Genomic DNA, 22,155 nt, shown 5'->3' on the forward strand with positions numbered 1-22,155 from the left:
TCTTGGCTTTAGACTCTGGCTTTCTCTGGCCGAATCCCGAATCCCATGATGGGGAGTGGGGAGGGGTGTGGCTGGAATGGGGCAGCTCCCTAATCTTGTGGAACCCAGGTCTATGAGATGCTCTGGCCTCTCTGGGGTTGGCTTTGTCCTCGGACTCTCATCTTCTTGCAGTTTGGCTCGCTATGATTGTTACTGTAGTCTGGAAATACTAAATGGAAACTTCCAGAAATAAACAATTGATACGTTTTCAAAAAATTAGAAGCTAGGCATAGTGGTATACGCCTTTAATACCAGCTCATGGGAGGTAGAGGCAGGAATCTATGTGAGTTCTAGGCTAGCCTGGGCTACTTAGTGAGATCCTGTCTGAATAAAGAATTATTTACTTGTTTTTATTTTCTGTGCATGATGTGTGTGTGGTGGTGGCTGGGGCGAGTATTTTTTTTTTAATTTTATTCACTTAATGTATGAGTGAGTGCTCTGCTGTATATACATCCAGAACGTGGCACCAGATCCCCTCACAGATGGCTGTGGCCACCATGTGGTTGCTGGGAATTGAACTCAGGACCTCTGGAAGAGCAGTCAGTGCTCTAAACCACTGAGCCATCTCTCCAGCCCGGTAGCTTTGTTTTTAAGATTGTATTTTAAGTGTGTGTTTACACGTGCTAGTGTCGGGGTATGTGCATTTGTGAGTCCAATGTTCTTGAGGCCAGAAGAGGGTGTCAGATCCCCTGGAGCTGGGGTTACAGGCAGTTGTGAGCCTGTTTCATACACAGGTTCTGGGAACTAAACTCGGTTCCTCTGCAAAAGCAGTCCATGTCCTTAATCACTGGGCCATCTCTCTCACCCCTGTGCATAATTTACAAGTTAAACTTTAGTATAGGGATATCCATCGGTCGATCGATCCATCAATCCATTTGCCTGTCTGTCTGTCTGTCTGTCTGTCTGTCTATCTATCTATCTATCTATCTCTCTATCTCTCTATCTCTCTATCTATCTATCCATCTATCTATCTATCATCTATCATCCATCCACCCATCTATCTGTCTGTCTGTCTCAGGCCCTGTGGACCCAAGAGAGTCTATGATGGTTTCTATATGCTCAGACCAGGGAGTGGCATTATTAGAAGTGTGTGGCCCTGTTGGAGTGTGTCACTGTGGACATGGGCTTTAAGACCCTCAACCTAGCTGCCTGGAAGCCAGTATTCTGCTAGCAGCCTTCAGATGAAGATGTAGAACTCTCAGCTCCTCCTGCACCATGCCTGCCTGGATGCTGCCATGTTCTTGCATGATATTGGACTGAACCTCTGAACCTGTAAGCCAGCCCCAATTAAATGTTGTCCTTTATAAGACTTGCTTTGGTCATGGTATCTGCTCCCAGCAGTAAAACCCTAACTAAGACAAGGGTCTATACAACACATGGCCATGAAGGAAGCTTGAGAATTTCAAAAGGAATCATAGCTGCTCTGTAGAGAAGCACAGAGCCAAGGACACCTGTCCTCACCTCTTAGACACAGAGGTAAAGTCCTTCTGAGCTAAGACACTTCAGACAATGTGCCACTTCCCCAGATGGGTAGAAAGGCCAAGAAACACTGAAGCAAGAATTCTGGCCATGAGTAAGCCGAGAGTCCCCTTTCCATCCAATCCTGCTGACCCTAAAGGCGTCCTTTATCTGAACAAACAGGCCTAGCCAAGCTCAGCCACACCCAGAAAGCTCCAGAAGGAGAAAATGGAGTTCTCTGTGCTCCCTCCCTTCCCTCCCTCCAGTACCAAGAGCCAAGGCATCTCACCAGATCCAGGTCGAACCGAATAAACTCCAACCCAGACACCAAGGTCAGGAAGAGAGTCAAGTGATCGTGGCTGCAGACCAGGGCATTCCTGCAAGAGAGAAAAAAACAACTGGAGACTTCTGAGTCTGGTCACCAGCCTGGCTCCCCCTCGCCAGGAAGCACATGGTGTTGAAGTTGGACACAGGACAGCCCACCCCTGGACGACCCCCAGCACATTCAGCCACGCCCACTCCTCTGTCTCTCCTGTTCTCTGACTGGCTGTGAAGCTTGCCAATGTCTCCAGAGATGGGCCTGGAATAAGGCTTACCAGGCTCTCGGTGGCTGCTACACTGTCCCTGAAGTGTCCTTAGCAAACGGGTAGGCAAGTGTTGGGCGTTTAGTCAGTCTGAGGCCAGGGCAGACACAAGACTCTTACTGGAGGAGGCCTCAGACTGCCAGTAAGACCCATGTATTCCACTGTGATAGCCCTCAGTGGGTGACACTGAGCTAGGCCTCTGTCTCTGTGTGACAGGAGGCTTAGGGAGCTGGGGACCCGCAGTCCAGACACTTACTTACCTGACATAGTACTTCTGTAACAGACCCAGGTTCTCCTGGAACAGGCGAAGGTAGCTCTCCAAGGAATTCTCATTGAGAGCCAGGTAGAGCCAGGCGCGGCCTGCAGAGGAGCCAGGAGTGACTCAGCAGCTTGGCAACTGCTTTTTATTTGCAAGATGAGGGGCAGAGAGGAACTAGGTAACCCAACAGCCTTTCAGGCCTTAGCATGTGATTGGCCAGGAGAGTAAGAGCGCAGAAGGCAGGGTGTGCTGGTGGCGGCGGCGGCGGCGGCGGTGGTGGTCAGTGACTTTCTGAGATGGTTAAGAATGCTGCCCCAACCCTACAGGCTAATATGTACACTCTGATATGTACATATTGTTTCTGATATGTACACTTGGCCCGGGCCTCCAAAGGTTTCCTTGTGTATCTCGTTCCCCTTTGCTTCATCAGTGACCCGTCCACAAATTGTCACATGCAGGGGAAAAAAAATGAGGCTTTGCGGAAGGCGTTGGCATTTTAGCCCCCACTGCCACTGGACACTACAAGGCAGACAGCTGCCTCAGGCTGACCCGGGCAGGACCTGAGCCCCAAGCTCCCCCGAGGGAGAGCACGGTTGGCCTGTGGTTCTACTCACTTCGCCCCAGGTTGGTGGCCACATGCTGTAGCACTTCAATTTGCCTGATGGCCTCTCTGCGGGTGAAATGGACCACGACCACCCAGTAGCCAGAGGACAGGTCTTGCAATCTGTGAGGACAGAACAGCAGTGCTGGGCCTGAGCCGGGCTGCCTCAGGCAACTGGGTGCTTCACACCCAGTCTCCTCCCGTGAGAAGACAAAGAAGACGTGAGAAGACAAAGAAGACGGGCAGACAAGAACAGGAGTTCCTCTCTGGAGGACATCATGGTCCCTGTGCTGGCCCCCTCAGCACTCACCCGTACAACAGGGCGTGGTCCAAGTGCTCACACAGGCGCTGCAGGACCTTGTCGTGGTTCCGGATGGCAGGGGTCTCGTCCTCGCATGCTGCGAAGTAGCTCTGCAGCTGAAAAGACAGAAAACAGCGCTGAGGAGGAGCGCTCCAGGTATATGACATCCTGCCAGGGCCAGCTGTCAGCCTGCAACTGCCCTGCTGGGCCCTGATCTTGCCGTGAGGTCCTGAGGACAAAGACTGTCAGGAGGGCTTTGCATAGGTAGCCTTGTGAGGGATGGCCAACTTCTGGTGCTGGGCGCTAAACTTTGGGAGAGGAGGGCATAGGCTGCAGTTGCAGCCTGGGTACCATACACCGTGGTATTTATATAAGCCAAATAGTCATAGGCACAGATACACATAGATATGCACGCACGCATGCACGCACACACACACACACACGCATGCACGTTGGTAATACCTGAAAGTGTTTTAAAAGATTCCTAATTGCTCTTTTATTTTTTTAAATCATTTATTTAATGTGTAGGCCCTGCTCGGAACTGCCCTCTATACACACCAAGGTCTGAAAGGCTGGGTCATCTGCTTTGATGGTTTTCCTGCCAGAGGCTGACATTAGATGTACCCGAGGAACATGGCCACATCTAGGTGTGTGCCAGATTTGTGTCAAGCCCTGTGCCAAGAAGGACTCTGTTCCCAGGGCTCAAGAGAGGGACAGGGAGAGGCGGACAGGAAGAGGGAGGGAGGGGGGAAGAGAGAAAGGAAGGGAAGGGGAGAAGATTGAGACCACAGAGGAGGTGCTTTTTTTTTTTTTTTTTTTTTTTTGGTTCTTTTTTTCGGAGCTGGGGACCGAACCCAGGGCCTTGCGCTTCCTAGGCAAGCGCTCTACCACTGAGCTAAATCCCCAACCCCTAGAGGAGGTGCTTTGAAGCACCCCCCAGCCCACCAGGCTGATGCAGGAGGGGAGTTAGCCTAATGGGCAGGACAGCGTGCTATGCAGCCAGAGCAGAGCCCTCCAGTCCTGTCACTCCTCCCAGTGGCCCAGATGGAAAATGCAAGAAAAGAGCAAAGATCCCCACACACTGAGGTGGGTTAAGCTCCTGGGACCACTCCATTCCCAAGCGTTTTCTGGAAGCAGCCGCTGGGATGGATTGGCCACACCAGGGAGCACATGCCCTTGGAGGGAGGCCAACCATTGAACTCCCACAACAAAAGTAGCCTCTTCTCTGTGACCCGGAACAAGCCCAGCAGTCCTGCTGACCAGGGACAGAATTCAGTCCCAAAGGGTCTGCCCGTTTCTCATGCAGGCAGAAGGGCAGAGAGAGGATGGACTAATTTACAATGTAGTACATAGACAGCGGCCGAAGGTGGATTTTTGTCTCCTTGCGTTTTAAATGAGTCCCGATTGGCTACTTTACATTTTTATCATTAATTAATTAATTAATTAATTTAATGTATATGACTGCTTTTATCTATAAAGTGGCCAGAAGAGGGCATTGGATCCCCTGGAACGGAAGTTACAGATGACTGTAAGCTACCATGTTGGTGCTGGGAATTGAACTCAGGTCCTCTGTAAGAGCAGCCAGTGCAGGGGCTGGGGATTTAGCTCAGTGGTAGAGCGCTTGCCTAGTGAGTGCAAGGCCCTGGGTTAGGTCCCCAGCTCCGAAAAAAAAAAAAAAAAAAAAAAAAAAAAGAGCAGCCAGTGCTCCTAGCCCAGGAGCCATCTTGCCAGCCCCTCACAAAGGCATTCTTTTTCTTTTCTTTTCTTTTTTTTTTTAAAAGATTTATATATGAGTACACTGTCTCTGTCTTCAGACACACCAGAAGAGGGCATCGGATCCCATTACAGATGGCTGTGAGCCACCATGTGGTTGCTGGGAATTGAACTTAGGACCTCTGGAAGAGCAGTCAGTGCTCTTACCCACTGAGCCATCTCTCCAGTCCTCTGAAGGCATTCTTGCACACATTAGTGTCACATCATATTGTCACACCAGTGCCAAGTTCTGGTTTCTTGGTCTCCTCTCCCTCTCCACCCCCGGACGTGGTATCACTCTGTCGCTAGGTCAGCCTCAAACGTGGGATTCTCCTGCTTCAGCCTCCCAGTGCTGGGATTGAGAACATGCAGCGTCACAACTGGCCGGCTTATTTTTGTTACTGAGTACTGCTACCACTCCTGACTGACAGGGTCTCGAGGCTCTGACTGGCTGGGAACAAGGCAGACCATGGTGGTTTCGAAGTCACAGAGCCCCACCTGCCTCTGCCCCCGACAGTGCATCCCCACACCAGCTCTTTGATTGACTTTTTGCATTTCTTTGATGTTATGTACTGCTGTCTCCAGTGTCTTTTTTCCCTTTCATATTGAGGAAACCTTCGCTTTCATATGATCACATTTGTCAATAGTTTTTAAATGTTCTGTGTCCCGGTTTGACTCTGTTTATGGACGTGTCATGTACACATGTGGCAAATGTACTCTCACACATGTGTGCCTGTGCTCCTGTACAAAGGCCAGGGAGACAGGTTGTGTGTTCCCCTCTACCGCCCCTGCTTTTTCTGTTCCCTCCCTGAACCCTCCTCGCTCATGTTTTCAGGCTGGGCTGGCAGCCATCCTCCTGCCTACAGTCCTTACAGCAGCGGTCACAGTGGCGTGCGGCTATGCCCAGCTTGTTAAGTGGGTGCTGAGTCTGAGCTGGGGTCATGGCTGCTCAACTCAGCCACCCTTCCAGCCCCTCTCCTTTCTTTTTCTTTTCTTTTTTTCAGAGCTGGGGACCGAACCCAGGGCCTTGTGCTTGCTAGGCAAGTGCTCTACCACTGAGCTACATCCCCAACCCCATCCCCTCTCGTTTCTTATTGAGTGGTGCTGACAACTGAGTCCTCGCTAGGCGAGACAGCCACTCGAGAGGCTCTGTCGCTGACTACCCCATCCCTCCAGACCTTTGTCTTCTGTGTTTAGGTCTTTGGGCATGAAGTTAAGAGTCACCTGTACTAGTTCTAGATGGGTGACCCATTTTCCACATTTATTAATGGCCCAACCTCTTTCCATTCATCTAGATCACTCTGCGTTGTCAGTCTGGTCTTTCCATGCCTGTCCTCTTTAATTATCTCCATTTTCCTCAGCCCTTGGACACGGGCAGAAATCTGCTTAGCCCCATCCAGATATTCTTTTACAAAATTGTTATTCCAGCCACCATTTACTTATAGGGGGCACGTGTGCTGATATGGAAGCGAGAGGACAACTTACTGGAGCTGGTTCTCTCCTTTGACTCTACGGATCTGATCGGGGGATTCAACTCGGGCCATCAGGTTGGGGGGCAAGCGCCGTTATGTGCCCAGCCACTTTGTTAACCCCAAGACATTCTCTCACAATCAAAGTTTATCACCATCCTATTTCGGGCTTTTTCAAAAATTATTTTATGTGCAGGGGTGTTTTGCCCGCGTGTGCATCAGTTATACGGACAGTCGTGAGCCGCCAGGGCGCTGGGAATGGAACTCAGGACCTCTGGAAGAGCAGCCAGTGCTCTTAACTGCGGAGCCATCTCTCCAGCCTCATATTGGATTTATAATAGAATTATGCTGAAGCCAAAGACTATTCATGTGGAGAGATGGTGTCTCACACTGTCTAGTCTTTCTACCCATGAACACAGGCCTGGTCCCCATTTTCTCAGGTCTTCCTTGGGACCCCTTGGGAAATCCGACAGGTATCTCTAGATATGTCATACATATCTATACATTGTAAATATGCACATATTGCAGAATTGCACAGTTGCAAATCTACACGTGATTTCATGACTCAGAGAGCAACCTATAACATAATACCATTTTTTAGGGGGGAAAAAAAAACACACCACGGCTCAGCATTGAAGGGGCTTGCTGCCAAGCGTGAGGACCTGAGTTCAATCCTCCATAGCCACAGGGTAGATGGAGAGAACTGACTGTCCTAAGCTGTTCTTTGAGCCCTAGACATGTGCCACAGCGTGTGTGTACCCCACCCCACACATATCAAATGAATATGTAATTAGAAACTGTAAGAACGCATACGGCAATGACACGGGGGTCTGAGGCAGGAAGTGGGAGGTAAGCCTGGCCCTGGCACGCTGTGGCACACCTCAGAGAGTTACTTGACTCCCTGCTCATTTTTTCTCCCCTTTAAAGTAAGTTAAAGGGGAAGTCGGGTGCTGGTGGCCCTCACCTTTAATCCCAGAACTCAGGAGACAGAAGCAGGTGAATCTGTGAGTTCGAAGTCATCCTGGTCTGTAAGTGAGTTCCAGAGCAGCCAGAGAAATCATGTCTTGAAACAAACCCTCCAACCCCTTGGAAAAAAAACTAGTCCAAGGGATTTTTTTTTAGAGACGAGTAGTCCAGTCCAGTGCCTGCTGGCCTTAAGTGACTATTTAAAGTTACCTTAAGGGCTGGAGAGATGGCTGAAGTGGGGGAGCACTTACCAGCACCCACACACACACGGCCAGAACTCAATCTCTAGCACCATACACAATGCACATCTTTTTTTTTTTTTTTTTGGTTCTTTTTTCGGAGCTGGGGACCGAACCCAGGGCCTTGCGCTTCCTAGGTAAGCGCTCTACCACTGAGCTAAATCCCCAGCCCCCACAATGCACATCTTAAAAACAAAAGGAAATTTAAGCTAACTTAAAGGAAACAAAATATCAACTCTAGCAGCACGGGCCTCCTGAGCCCAGCAGCTCTGTCCTGGGCAGTGCAGATCCAAGGCCCTGCCATCACGGCAGGCTGTCCTGCTGGATGCTGCTCGTTTAGGGGATCGGGTAATAAAAAGCATCCGAGAGGCTCAGCATAGCTGGTAAGCATCAAGCAGATAAACGTTAGCTGAGATAATGAACCACAACAAACTTGTGTTCTCAGTTATACCAACGGCGTAGCCTCCGGCTAAATATGCCCTGTGGTGTGAAGATGGTTAACTCCGCTCTCAGTATTTATTATTTTTTATCAGCAATGGTTCCTACTCTTCTCTTCCCTTTTTTTTAACAAAAAAATTTAATTTGTGTGCATGTGACCTAGTTTCATTTCTGTTATTGTTGATAAAATACCCCGACGAAAATCAACTTTGGAAGGAAGGATTTTTTTCTAGCTCACAATTCCAGGTCACAGCCCGTCAAGTTGGGAGAAACCAAAACAGCAGGAACTTGAGATGGCACATCCAGTGTCACAAGCAGGCCCAAGCGAGTGTGTGTCTTGTTTTTGGCTCACATGTGATCCACATACATGCATGCAGGCAAAACATTCACACACACACACACACACACACACACACACACACACACACACACACACACACAAGTAAAAATAAATAAATCAGGGCTGGAGAGATGCCTCAGATGTTAAGAGCACTGACTGCTCTTCCCAAGGTCCTCAATTCAATTCCCAGCAACCACATGGTGGCTCACAGCCATCTGTAATGGAATCTGACGCTCTCTTCTGGTATGCTGGCATGCATGCAGGCAGAACACTGTATACACAAAAATCTTAAAAAAAAAAAAAAAAGTAAAAACTTAAAAACCTATAGATTTGAACCTGTTTCTTGGATGATGGTCAGAGAATGTTGGAGACCATGGTCCCACGGCTCTCCCTCCTTGTGCCTCTCCTTTGAGACTCACAGAGGAGCACCCCACTTCTGGGAAGAATTCAACTACTGTTCAGAGGATGTCCTCTGGGAAAAGACAGATTTCAGACTTGGCAGGGCACACCAGTCTGCTTGTGTTATCTGCGCTGCCTTGGTGCCACCGTGACAGAGTTAAGTAGATCCTATCTGGCTCTGTGTAGAGAAAGGATGCTGGCCCATGGCCTAAGGTCCCGAGAGAGGTGGCAAGCAGCACATTGTGATCGCTGAGCTGGGAGCAGTGTCTCCTAAGGTCGGTTCAGCAGAGGCCAGAAGCTGGTGGTTCACGTCTTCGCGAGTTACATAGTTCAATTAAAATCACTAAGTACCTAGTATGCATGGGTATGAAATCTCTCTGTATCCCAATCTGGCAATCTTGGGGCTCAAACCCAGGGCCTTGTGTGTGCCAAACAACCAGACTTACACTGGCTATGCCCGTAGCCTCAGAGGCCAATCTTCACAGAAATCTACAAAGTCCTGGAGTTTGTAACACACTGCGTGCTAGTGACAAACCATATGTGACCATACATCTGATACAACGGAGAGTGATAAGTATTATTTTAAAGCAAAGAAGGGCACGGGCCTGTTATTAGTTCTGGGCCAGGGATGATTTGTCTGAGGATGATCACTGAGGCTCCTCAGGGAGGGGTGTTCGTGTCCCAGAGCAGGTGCAAAGGTCCGGAGGCGGGACCAGCAGTGAGGGGCTGACATGGCTGGGCTCAGGATGTGAGCAAGAGGAGGCTACGATGGGAGTCGAGAGCCAAACCACGTACAGGCTGGGTTAGGACTCCATCCATATTTCACTTCCTGTTTAGTGGGACCCCCTAACGGTTTAACCACCAGGAGATAGGGTGACCAGATGCACATCACCGGCTCTTGTGTGACACACTGGACTGTGGACGCCAAGTGGAGGTAGAAAGCGTGGCTGGGAGAATCCCGGTCATCATGCAGGTGTGGCACCATGACAGCCGTGGTGCTGGAGGGACTGAGAGGGGGTCAGACTGAGGATCTGAAAACAGTGTCCAGGGGTTCTTCAGTGGGTGAGCGGCTATGTGTAAGAAAGTGGAAATAGTGGTCATTCTAGGTTTCAGGTCCCAGCCACTGAACGGTTCCATTCATAGATCAGGTGGTGCTCGACCAGGAGACATTAAAGGGGCGCTGTCCAGGAGGTGGTGGGGAAGTGGGCTGAGAGGCACGGCAGCCATGCTGGACGCTGAGGTCAGGAAGAGGGTGTCTGAGCACTGCTTGACCAGGGGCTCCACAGGAGCCCTCGCAGAACTTGAGAACTATAACCAAGCCCAGGCCCCTTCAGACGAACAGCAGAGTCCACATGTGGGTCAGACACCATCTTACTTTCAGCATTGCCCGGAAACCTCACACACAGCCAGCAAGCATGCTGGGGCAACGGCAGGTGTGGTCCAGAGGCAGGACCACCACTGAGCAGTCCGCTGTGGCTGAAGCCCAGAGGCTGAGGGGGTTGGTGATACATGACAATGTCAGGAAGGCGACTGAGAGTCATGTAGGACAGTGAATGCCGCAGAAGCCATGTGGAAGGGTTTCCAGAGAGGTCACTATGGGGTCACAGTGACCAAGGACTAAAAGGATGCGATAGGAACCTTGATGGAAGCCCCTGGGGTGCAGGGCAGGGAGGTTCTGTGGAACACGTTTAATGTAAACAAAGCAGTTTTTTTTTTTTTTTTTTTGGTTCTTTTTTTTTTTTTCGGAGCTGGGGACCGAACAAAGCAGTTTTAAATGACTGCAATAACTCGAACTTGAAACTCAGCAGATTCTCTTTTTTTTTTTTATTTTTTTAAAGATTTACTTATTATATGTGAGTACACTGTCGCTGTCCTCAGACACACCAGAAGAGGGCATCAGATCCCATTACAGATGGTTGTAAGCCACCATGTGGTTGCCGGGAATTAAACCCAGGACCTCTGGAAGACCGGTCAGTGCTCTTAATCAGCCATCTCTCTACTCCACCCCCCGCCCCTTTTTTTTTTTGCAGATTGTTGATCTCTGTTTTGAGTCCAGGTCTCTTGTAGCCTAGGCTGGCCTTGAACTTGCTCTAGCAGAGAATGACCTTAAACTTGTGATCCTCCTGCCTTCAACTCCCAGGTGCTGAGATTACAGGCGTGTACCGCCATGTCTGCTGTACACAGTGCCAGGGCTTCATGTGTGCTAAGCGTGAACTTTACCAACTGAGCTACAAGCCAGCCCTGATGACATTAAGGAAATTTATCACGATTTTTTTTTCCTTCTTGTGAGACATGATTTCTCTGTGTAGTCCTGGCTGTCCTAGAACTCACTCTGTACACCAGGCTGGCCTCAAACTCCTATCTGCCCACCTCTGCTTCCTGAGTGCTGGGATGAGCCATGTGCCTCCCTCCACAGAACCCCTCTCCCCCATCACTGTATCAGGTCCTGCAGGAAGAAAAATTGTCTATGTGTACACTGAAGTAGCTATGGATGGCCTGAGCATGCTCAGTAGAAATATTATCCAAAAAAAAAAAAATAAGAAGAAGAAAAGACAGAGAGGAAGGGAGGGAACAAAAGAACTGGAGACGACAAATACTTAAAATGCCTTTACCCAGTTTGCTAAGAGAATGTCAGGAAAACAGGTGGAACAAGAAAGCCAGACTTGTTCCAAGAAGGACAGGCACCGGACATGCCACAGGTGAGCTGGGCTGCTCTCCCAGAGGTCCTGGGTTCAAATCCCAGCAACCACACGGTGGCTTACAACCATCTGTAATGAGATCTGGTGCCCTCCTCTGGTGTGCCTGAAAACAGCTATAGTATACTCATATATAATAAATAAATAAATCTTCTTAAAAAAATAAAAAAGTGGGGTTGGGGATTTAGCTCAGTGGTAGAGCGCTTGCCTAGGAAGCTCAAGGCCCTGGGTTCGGTCCCCAGCTCCGAAAAAAAGAACCAAAAAAAAAATAAAAAAATAAAATAAAAATAAAAAAGCATCAGAGTAAGGGGCTTGGTGGTTAAGCGCACTCTGGCCGCTTCTCCACAGAACCCACGTCAGACGACTCATGACTGTCTGTATTCCAGCTCCAGGGGATCCAGCATGCCTACTGTGGCCTCTGCAGGCACCGGTGCACACATGTCATACTCTCACATAGACACATAGAAACAATGCAAAAACAAAACAAAAGATCAAGCTGGGGCACACCTTTAACCCCAGCACTTAGGAAGCAGTGGCAGCTGGAGCTCGGGGAGTTCAAGGCCAGCCTGGTCTACAGAGTGAGTTCAAGGACAACCAGGGCTCTAGACAGAGAAGCCTTGTCTCAAACAAACAAACAAAAAACAAACAGAAAAAAAACAAAAACAAAAACAAACAAAACAAAACTCCAGATCAGCTGGAGGAGAGAGGGCCTGAATATCATAATATTCTGCAAAGCTGTTTAATGTTGTTGTTTTAAGATTCCCTATTCCCAGACCACATCCTGGACTGGCTAAGCTGATACTTTGTCCCCCATTTTTGGGGTGTGCTCAGGTATCAGGCCCTGGGAGAGCCTGCCTGGATCATCCTAGACTCCCTTAAAGTCAGGAGGATACACTCCTCAAGTGCCCTGGGGAGACTAGCCATCATGTGACTGCACCAGCCCCGTGACTTCAGGGAAATGTGGGTGGCACTCACTGCCAAGCCAAGAAATGTCTGACGCACAAAACATTCTGGTCAGGGCTGGTCCCAGGCTCTGTTCTGAGAGCTGGTCTTGCCTCCTCTATGGACAAGGGATTCAAAACAACATTGAATCCCACAGCATGTCCCACCAACCCTTCTGAATCAGTCCCTAATAGGTAACTTAAACGTAGCTGTGTGAGATTATAAACAGTCAAGGCAAAGATGGGGACAGATGACCTCTTTTCTTTTACCCTGGTCAGTCAGAACTAAAAGAGGCCACATGCTGTCCAGGCTGACAGAGACTCTGCTGCTGACTGAGGCTGCCCTGGGGGAAAGGTGGGTCACACACCTGTCTTCACAGGGCAGGATAAACCCCACTTCGACAATATCAGGAGAGTGTACGAGGCAGGATGGATCCAGGGCTGGGAATGGCTGTTTTAACCACCTGGCTGACCGGAGGCTTCACCGTAGCACACGTCCATTCCCACACCGGCCAGTCACACTGCAGACTGGTTCCTAGTCCTGTCCTGCCCTTGTGCTTAGCCCTGCTCTCTCCGAGAATGAACAAACCTAAAATGCAAAACAAACAGCCCAGAACACGGAAGGCAGGTGAGCCTCTCTTCTGTTGCCCAGAGTAGAGGTTACCTGGTAACAGCAGCCTCCCTATTGTCTCGAATGAGGATGACTGACTGCTAAGGAAGCTCTCAGGAGTCCAGGTCCAGAAGCAAAGGAAGGAAGGATGGGTTCACCAGAGTCAGCCCTTTAAATAATTAAGTTGATGGTAGCCACACTTAAGTGAGCTCAAATAAATGGTGGAGCAGACAGAGCTCCTCCGGGGCACTTGGTCGACAAGTGCAGCTTCCCTCAGATACGGGAGAGCAAACGTGTGGCGTTTGGAATTCTATTCCAGGCACGGCCACTAACCGGACAGGATGCCAGACTTAATGTAATTTTGAGTCAAGGTGACTCACCGTGTAGCCCAGGCTGGCCTCAGATTTGCATTCTTCCTGCCTCAGCCTCTCAAGTGCTGGGATTGCTGTGCATGCCACCATGCCCAGGCAACCTCTCTGGTTTCCCCAGACACTCATCTGAGGCTGGTCCTCAGAGGAACAGCAGAGGCTGAACCACAGGACACCATTTATTAACACGGGAATCGGGATGCCTTCAAATTCTGATTTGGAAACGTCTCAGGAAGAGGCCAAACGTCGACATGTTCAATCAGCGACAGATGGAGAAGAGCCGGTATGACTCTGTCCCTCGTCTCCATAATTCTGGCCCTTGTAAAACTTTTCATCTTGAGACAAGGTTTTGCTATGTGGAGGTTTGAATAAGACTGTCCCCCACAGGCTCCCGTATTTGAATGCTTGGTCACTAGGGAGTGGCATTGGCACTCCTTGATAGGATTGCAAGGATTAGGAGGTGTTGCCTCTTGGAGGTGCTAGTCACTGAGTCACTGTGGGGAGAGAGCACTGAGGTTCCAAAAGCCCATGATGGTCGCTGGCCGGGTCTCTCTTTGCTTATGGACCAGGATGTAGCTCTCAGCTACTCCCTCAGCACTGTGCCTGCCAGCTGCCACGCTCCCTGCCACCAAACTCCCCAGCAGGATGACAGTGGACTAAGCCCCTGACCTGTAAGCCAGTCCCCAGTGAGACACTTTCCTTTGTGAGAGCTGTCTTGGTCATGGTGTCGCTTTACAACAATAGAAGGATGACTAAGATAACAGGTTACCCAGGTTGGCCTTGAACTTGAGACCCTCCTGCCTGAGTTTCCCAAAGAATTGCATTACACACTTTTACAACCAGGCCCGGCTTTATACGGATCAGAGGTCTGTACCATCTTTAGACACAGATTCCAGGGACCTGATGGGAAAGGCTAGCGCCCATCATCTAGACCCTTAAAAACAAACATACACAGGTACATAGTAAATATACATTTTAGCAAAGCTTCTTTTGTGTGCGGGGGTGGGGTGGGGGTGGGGGTGGGGCGTGTCGCAAGTAGTCCAGGCTGTCAACATAGCCAAGGATGACCTTGAACTCTGGTCCTTCTGCCTCAGCACCCCCAAGTGTGCTAGAAATCACAACCCCAGTCTCATGCATGCTAAGCAAGCAGTCTACCAACCAGGCTGCATCTCCAGTCCCAGGAAGCTTAAGAACAACAATGCCCCTGTCATGGGATCCAAGGAGCAGAACAGCAGTGCCAAGAGCATTTCTGGAGGGAATCCCCAGCAAGGGCTCAGTCAGGACCGGATGCCGGCCAGGGCTGAAGAACTCCAGCATCCCAGGGTTTCTAAGACAACTATGTAGTTAACCAAGCAGTTTTCCACTGTCTGGGTAAGAATGCCAGCCCAGAATGAATGGCATACGAAGGGAGAGAGACCCGGAGAGCTGGGGTGGGGATCAGGGTGGGGGAGGGCATCGTGTGGCACCTAGCAAACCACAAGCACTGAGAAACTCAGAAAGACAAGCCCTCATTTTGTGGCCGAGGGAGGCAAAGGCACTTCCCTACCACTTAACCATATCTGCTCAGTTCCCAGAGGCAGCTCCCTGCTTCCATCACACCTGAGGTTTGGAGGAGCTCAGAGACCGGTCCTGTTTCCTCAAGGACAGGACATTCCCATCCTTCAGTCCCCGAGGTGTCCCGAGGGTCTATTGGCCAAGGCCTGCACTATCCGTGATTCAACACTGGTAACATTAAAGCCTCTACAACATTCCCGTGGATCCCTCAGCGTCCCCCACCTCCCAAAATCAGGGCTGATAGCCCCAGGACAGGGGCAGAAAACACACGGGCTGACAGATCTACTAAGAAGCTTCTCCCATGTTGGGGAAAAACAGGTTCTGGAGGTTTTTTATGGGCTGTGTTTAGGCTTTAATGGTGGATGAAGAGGACACAGTGATCAGCAGTCAGAAGCTCAGTCATTCCCAGCAGGCAGGGGGTTTGAGGAGATCAGGGCTACATGAAACCCTATCTAAAAAAAGAAAAGAAAAGAAGGGGGAGGGGAAGAAAGTGGAAAAAAAAAAGAAAGAAAAATTAAGGGTGGAAAGGCTGGAGAAAGGTCAGAGGTTAAAGGTGACTGCCGCTCCAGAGGACCCAGGTTAGGTCCCCAGCATCCACATGGTTTTGAGAAAGAGTTTCTCTGTGTAGCCCTGGCTATCCTGGAACTCAGTCTGTAGACCAGGCTGGCCTCAAACTCAGTGATCTGCCTGCCTCTGCCTCCCAAGTGCTGGCATCAGAGGCATAAATCTAAATTTTTTTTATAAATCTAAAATTTTAATTAAAAAAATTAAAGTTGTTAAGGGCCAGCAAGGCTTAGCAAGTAAAGGTGCTTGCCACTAAACCTGATGACCTGAGTTCAATCCCTCCGTCCCCTATGGCGGAAGGAGAGAACTGACTCTCACAAGTAGTCCTCTGACCTCCACATACACACAAGAGCATGCTTCTCTCTCCACAAATAATTATGTATGTTTTAAAATTTTTACTCCTTTTTTTGGGGGGTGGGGAATGGTATGTTTTATATATGAACTGTTTGAGATTTAGCCATAATCGTGCCCAAAGACTGTAGGAACCCTAAGAGGGCATTGGATCCCCTAGAACTGGAGTTACAGAGGGTAGTGAGCCACCACATCCCGCTGGGAACCCACCCTGAGAGTCCTCTGCAAGAGCAGCCAGTGCTCCTAACAGCCTAACGAGAGAGAGAGAGAGAGAGAGAGAGAGAGAGAGAGAGAGAGAGAGAGAGCGTCTCTCCAACCCTAAAAACATTTTTAAAAGCAGTTAAATCCTTCTCCTTCCAGGAAGGAGATTGCCCAAGCCTCAAAGTACTCCTCAGTCTTGGGAGCAAGCCTTGACCCCTTTTGGAGGATGCCTTTCAGAGTGGGGAGAAAAACTGCCAAGAGCTACTGGACAAACACCAGAGGCCCAGAAGGCGGGCACTGGCTTGAAAGAACACACTGCGTAGATTCTCCTCCATCCTTCTAGGCTGGAGCTGGCAAAACCCTGTCCTGTTTCTTAGTCATTTCTCAGTCACCGGGGCTGTGTGCTGTGCTTGTGTGGGGGAGAGGCTGCTCAGAGCCTGCTTTAACCCAGGCGTCCAAGCTGCACCTTTGTTGCCTGTGCTCTCTTTTAGTTCCCCTTTCCCCAATCCACGGCGCCTGCATGACCTCAGGAGTCCATCCCCCAACCAAGCAGTGTGCTGATAAAGGAAAATGGCCACCAAGGTCACTGCCTAATAGAGTACTACTCTGGAGGACGTGGCCCGTGCAATGCCATGGTCCAGTCAGATACATTACAGACCGAAAATGCAAAGGGTGAAGAAGTCTGCCTGGAACATTCTGGATTCCAAATTATGGTTACTTAAGGCCAGGAAGGAGGGCCTGAGGTACACATCTACCCACTGTAATTCTTTGTGTGTGTGTGTGTGTGTTACATGCTAAAGTCAGGAGGACAACCTCTAATGTCTGTTCCTCAGGAACACTGTCCACCTTGGGTTTTTTGAGATGGTCTCACACTTGACCTACAATTCACTGAATGGGCTAGGCTGGCTGGCCACCATGCCCCAGGAATCCTGCTGTCACCGCCTCAATGGTCACCAAGAACAGTTTGCTATGGGGCAGCTTTCTTTCTTATTTATTTTATTTATGTGAGTACACTGTAGCTGTCCTCAGACACACCAGAGAAGAGGGCATCATAGCTCATTACAGATGGTTGTGAGCCACCATGTGGTTGCTGGGATTTGAACTCAGGACCTCTGGAAGAGCAGTCAGTGCTCTTAACCGCTGAGCCATCTCTCCAGCCCTGGGGCAGCTTTCTAAAGTGGATTCCAGTGATCAAACACGCATGTCCCTGTGTACTTACACTGGCTGATTTCCCCACCTCCACAGATCCCCACTGCCACCTGCCTCACGTTTGTCTCTAGAGTGGAGCCCCATTCCTAGGATTTGCTCGCTGCTGACTCCTAGCGAGGACAAGAGCGCTCAGCACACAGCAGTCACTCACCCAATTATAAAAGACTAAAATACGGATAGGCTGACCCAAGGGGGGGGGGGGGGGAAGGGATGGGCAAGAAGGGGACGAGCAACAAGAGCGCAAAGATTCACGTGTGCGACCGTCCTGATGAAGCCCAGTGTTGTGTACATTAAAAAGACCTGCCTACAGAGACACTCGAGTATCTCACAGCAGACATCATGGAGAATGGAAAGAGAGGGAACCAGGAAGACGGTTCCAAGGTCAACCTTGCTCCTCCTGAGGTTAATGCTTTTGGACAAGCTGTCTCCCCGAGCCTATCCTCCCTGCCTTAGGCAGCACATGGACCCTCCTGCAGTGTGATGTGTTACAGACTGGGAAGGTTGTGGAAACAGGAGCTGGCTCCAGTTGACTAAATGTAAGGAGCCCAGTTAGTTGTAAAACTGCCTCTTCCTCTCAGTGCTTCAGGCCTCAGCTGCCAGTGGAACGAACACCAGAAATGAAGGCCTCCAGTGAGGCTGGGGGTGGGGTGGCTTGGTGGGTAGGGAGCTGGGCTAGCATACGGTTCCATCCCAGACAACACGTAAAACTGGGGGAGGTGCTCCAACGTGGAGGCAGGATGATCAGAAGTTCAAAGTCACCCTGGGCTACGAAGTGAGTTTGAGGCCATCTCAGAAAAAAAAAGAAAAGAAAAACCAGACGACTTGTGCTGACATTGATCAGTGATGTATGACTTCCAAAAACTCGGGTGGGGTGGGGGAGCTTGTGGATTTCAAATGAGGGCGGTCCCTTCCTTGTTCTCCCAAGCCACTGGGTTACTTAAGAGTCTGGTTGTGCTGTCTGGGGAAGAGAAAGGACCATGAGAAACGGAGATGATCTGCCCTGTGTGCTTCTGTAATGTTTAACACAAGCAAGGGAAAAGATAAACCCCAGATACGCAACACGGAGAAGTCTAAAGCAGGACCATCCTGGACAGAGGATGCGCTCAGGATGACCCCAGGTGCTTATGAAATCGGACAGAGTGGTGAGCCTCCAGCCCCAGCTTAAAACCTTATCACTCTCCTGCCTCAAGTTCAAGACACCCGGCTGGAGAGATGGCTCAGTGGTCAGAGCACTGGCTGCTCTTCCAGAGGTCCTGAGTTCAAATCCCAGCAGCCACATGGTGGCTCACAACCATCCGTAATGGGATTACTTAGATCTATAATGGGATTTAGTGTCCTCTTCTGGTGTGTCTGAAGACAGGGACAGTGCACTCATACAGGCACCCAGGAGGATGGGCAGGATGTTACTCACACCAACTGCTAGGACTTATCTCTATCTTGGACACTCCAGGAAGCCAGGAGAGGGCAAGGATCGCTCCATCCACACTGCAGAGCATGTTGGGAAGCCCCTTTGCCACCCAAGAGGCCACCAGGGGGGAACTTTGCCATAGGAGAGTCCCAGTGTTTCCTGTGAATTCAGGGTACTGTCAGCTCTGACAGCAACATGCAGAGGCAAAGTGATGAGTCCTGAGACCGAGACAAGCACCCTGGCAGGACAAACGAGGGGTGGGGGGGGGCGCTGGCGGCGGCGAGCTACCTAGGAAAGCCAGTCTTCTCCTCCCTACAACACTCACACCCAGCTCCTCTCAGCATCCTGACCATGGCACCCTCCGCCCTCGTTCAGCACGCTTCTAAACCGAACACTGTGACAGCCTATGGCAGAGTTACATCAGTTTTGTTTTGTTTTTTTCATGACCTTCTTTTCACATTGGACTTGGAAGAGTGGAGTTTTGAGAAAGGTCATAGGGTCACCACTGAGTCACCCAACCTTGAGGGTGAGCTGTGGCCACAGGGAGTCAGACTTTGGTCCTCCTGGCAGGCCACAATTGCCACGAATTCCTGCCTGGCCTCAAACCATCACCCTCGGAGCCTTTCGATTTGAATGGCTCTAAGGTAGAGCCAAGCCCAGCATAGACCAGGCCATAGCGTCAGAAGGCTTCTAACTGAGACCTGATGTCAGACAAGCATTTGGTAAGCCAGATGGGCAGAGCTCAGGAAGAGCAGGTAACACTTGTCTCACACCTGTCCCTGGGTGTCAGCGGGGTGACCTATAGGGTCAGAGCCTGTGGCGCCCGCACTGAGCCTGCCTGTGAGTCCTTGGGTCCTTCAAGGCCTCTTCTGCAACCAAAGAGAAAGAGCCTGGGCCAATACCACGGCCCAGCAGGAGGTAGAGGGAAGCACCTCGCTTCATGAAATGTGTGTGTGGCTATTTTACTTAGATCTCCCCACCCCTAGTGACTCATGTCCTTCGGGGTTTTCAGAACATTTCCCCAGAAAGCAGACAGAACAAAACTAAAGATTGTAAAATCAAAAGGTCTGGACTTTCACTAATTTTCACAGCACTGCCAGGGCTAAGCAATCTGAAGAAATTGAAAGGCGAGGCCAGGCAGAGCACACACCTTTAACTCTAGTGAGCACTCGGGTGGCAGAGGCAGGTGGATCTCTGTAAGTTCGAGGCCAGCCCGACTTACCTGGCAAGTACCAAGAACAGCCAGGGCTATCAGAGGCCTGTCTCAAAAAACAAAACAAAAAAAAAAAAGGGGGGGGGGGAAGCCCACTCCTCAGGACAGCCTGAGAAGCAGCCATGTGTAGCTGGGCTGGGCAACAAATGCAGCCCGGGTCATTGGAGCCTCTGGATCCCACCCAAAAGGGGGCGGGCTCTGGCCGAGGAGGAGGCGGACTCTGGCTCAGAAAGGGGCGGGCTCTGGCTCAGAGGGGGCGGGCTCTGGCTGATCGGGCCCACGTGCTGGAAAAGGCCCTCTCGAGAAGAAGCAGGTCACACAGGCAGCCACTGTGCCTGCTGTCAACGTCTTAGGAGGTAATTTGTCCCTTTTATGGTAGGGGAGACTCGGGATGGTTCGTTTTCATCCTGCAAGCATTTGAGATACCCATGGCTGTGTTATTATTAACTAATAATTATTATGATAATGGTAAGTGTTTTGAAGGCAGAGTGTGGCTAGCCCTAACCTTATGGTAATCCTCCTACCTTCCGGCTACCGAGTGTTTGAGTGTTTTTGTTTTTTGTTTTCTTTTTTCTTTTTTTCGGAGCTGGGGACCGAACCCAGGGCCTTGCGCTTGCCACTGAGCTAAATCCCTAACCCCGAGTGTTTTTATTGTTCAGTTTTTCATATTTTTGTCTCATTTATTTATCTATCTATTGTATGTGAGTACACTGTAGCTGTCTTAGGACCCATCAGGTCCCATTACAGATGGTTGTGAGCCATCATGTGGTTGCTGGGAATTGAACTCAGGACCTCTGGAGGAGCAATCAGTGTTCTTAACCCTTGAGCCATCTCTTTCCGGCCATTGTCTGTTTTTTCAGACAGTCTCGTGTAGCCCAGGCTGTCCTAGAATCTCTAATGTAGCCAAGGATGAGCTTGAATTTTGGATCCTCCAGCTTCTACCTTCTAGCACTGGGAATTCAGGTGTACCCCCCAATATAGTGCTGAGGACCCAGCCCAGGACTCTGTGCATGCTAAGGCAAGCAGTCTACCACTGAGCCATACCCTGTCCATATTTGTGTTTACCAGTATATGTGTGGTGCGTGGTGTATGGTGCATGTGTGGTGTGTATGTGTGTATGTCATACATGTGTGTGTATAGTACATATGTGTGTGTAGTGGGTGTATGGTATGTGTGGTACATGTATGTGTGTATGTGGTGCATGTATGTGTGGTACACATTTGGGTCGTGTGTGTGTGATGTGTGTTTTCAGAACTTGTTGCTTAGCATAATGTCACAGGTTTGTAATTCCAGGGAGACACTGGTCTCCTAGGCTCCAGTGAGTTCGAGGCCAGCTCAGACCAGAGTGACACCTGTCTCTTTTCCTCACCCAAGGCTTGTTTCTTTAGAATAAATTCCTCCTCCTCAGGAGCAGTCCTTGTTGAAGCTAACCGCGCCGTGTCTTCATCACGCTCTGCCTAAAGCCTGTGCAGAGCCAGCTAGAGTGTGAAATGGGTGGAGTAAGATCTGACTACATCATTCCTCGTCTTCTGCTTCATGGAGGATGGAGACCCTATCTCTGTCCCTGTCACCTTCCTAGGACCTGGAAAGAGGAGAACCTGGGGAGGGGGATGAGGGAGGGATGCTCAGGAAACTGAATCCTTCCGTGGTTGGGATTCCCGGTGCCCACATTCTCCCCGCAAGTCTGCTATAACAATGATGCACCTGCCATGCTGGCTGGGCTCTCTTCGGGTCTGGTCACCCTCATTTCTCTGCAAGCGCTCCCCAGCCCATCTTGACAGGAACTCTTTGTGGTATACCCAGATGTCCATATATAAACTCCTACCTGTGGGCCAAAGTTTAGTCTATTTTTATAGAAGTTTACTAGAAATACAGCCTTACCCATAAATGGGTGGTTGTTGTGGAGTAAAAAGGAAAGACGTGGGCAATTTCCGCCAAGGCTTAAAAATATTCTCCACCTGACCCTTTAAGAAAAAGTTTCTCTTCTTCCGCTCTTTCTCTCCCTCCCTCTCCCTCTCTCTCTCTCTCTCTCTCTCTCTCTCTCTCTCTCTCTCTCCCTCTCTCCTCTCTTCCTCTCTTCCTCTCCTGGCTTGACACCATAAAAAAAAAAAAAAGAAAGAAAGAAAGAAAGAAAGAAAAAGTTTCCAGGAAGGAGAACATGGTGCCTCAGGTCTATGACTGCTTACTTCGGAGGC

At 49.9% G+C, this 22,155-nt stretch overlaps 1 protein-coding gene across 2 annotated transcripts in view; it reads right to left on the reverse strand.

Moving 5' to 3' along the window:
* Plekhm2 (pleckstrin homology and RUN domain containing M2) overlaps positions 1 to 22,155 on the reverse strand; it is a 39,047-nt gene that overhangs the window by 13,712 nt on the left and 3,180 nt on the right. For both annotated transcript variants that reach the window (XM_039110081.2, NM_001191767.1), the window contains exons 2-5: positions 3,252 to 3,358; positions 2,955 to 3,064; positions 2,342 to 2,441; positions 1,787 to 1,874 (exon numbers count right to left, since the gene is read on the reverse strand). In XM_039110081.2, the coding sequence (XP_038966009.1) occupies positions 1,787 to 1,874; positions 2,342 to 2,441; positions 2,955 to 3,064; positions 3,252 to 3,358 (405 nt within the window). The remainder of the gene's footprint in view (positions 1 to 1,786; positions 1,875 to 2,341; positions 2,442 to 2,954; positions 3,065 to 3,251; positions 3,359 to 22,155) is intronic.

This window comes from Rattus norvegicus, chromosome 5 (assembly GCF_036323735.1).
Source record: "Rattus norvegicus strain BN/NHsdMcwi chromosome 5, GRCr8, whole genome shotgun sequence".
Lineage (NCBI taxonomy): Eukaryota > Metazoa > Chordata > Mammalia > Rodentia > Muridae > Rattus > Rattus norvegicus.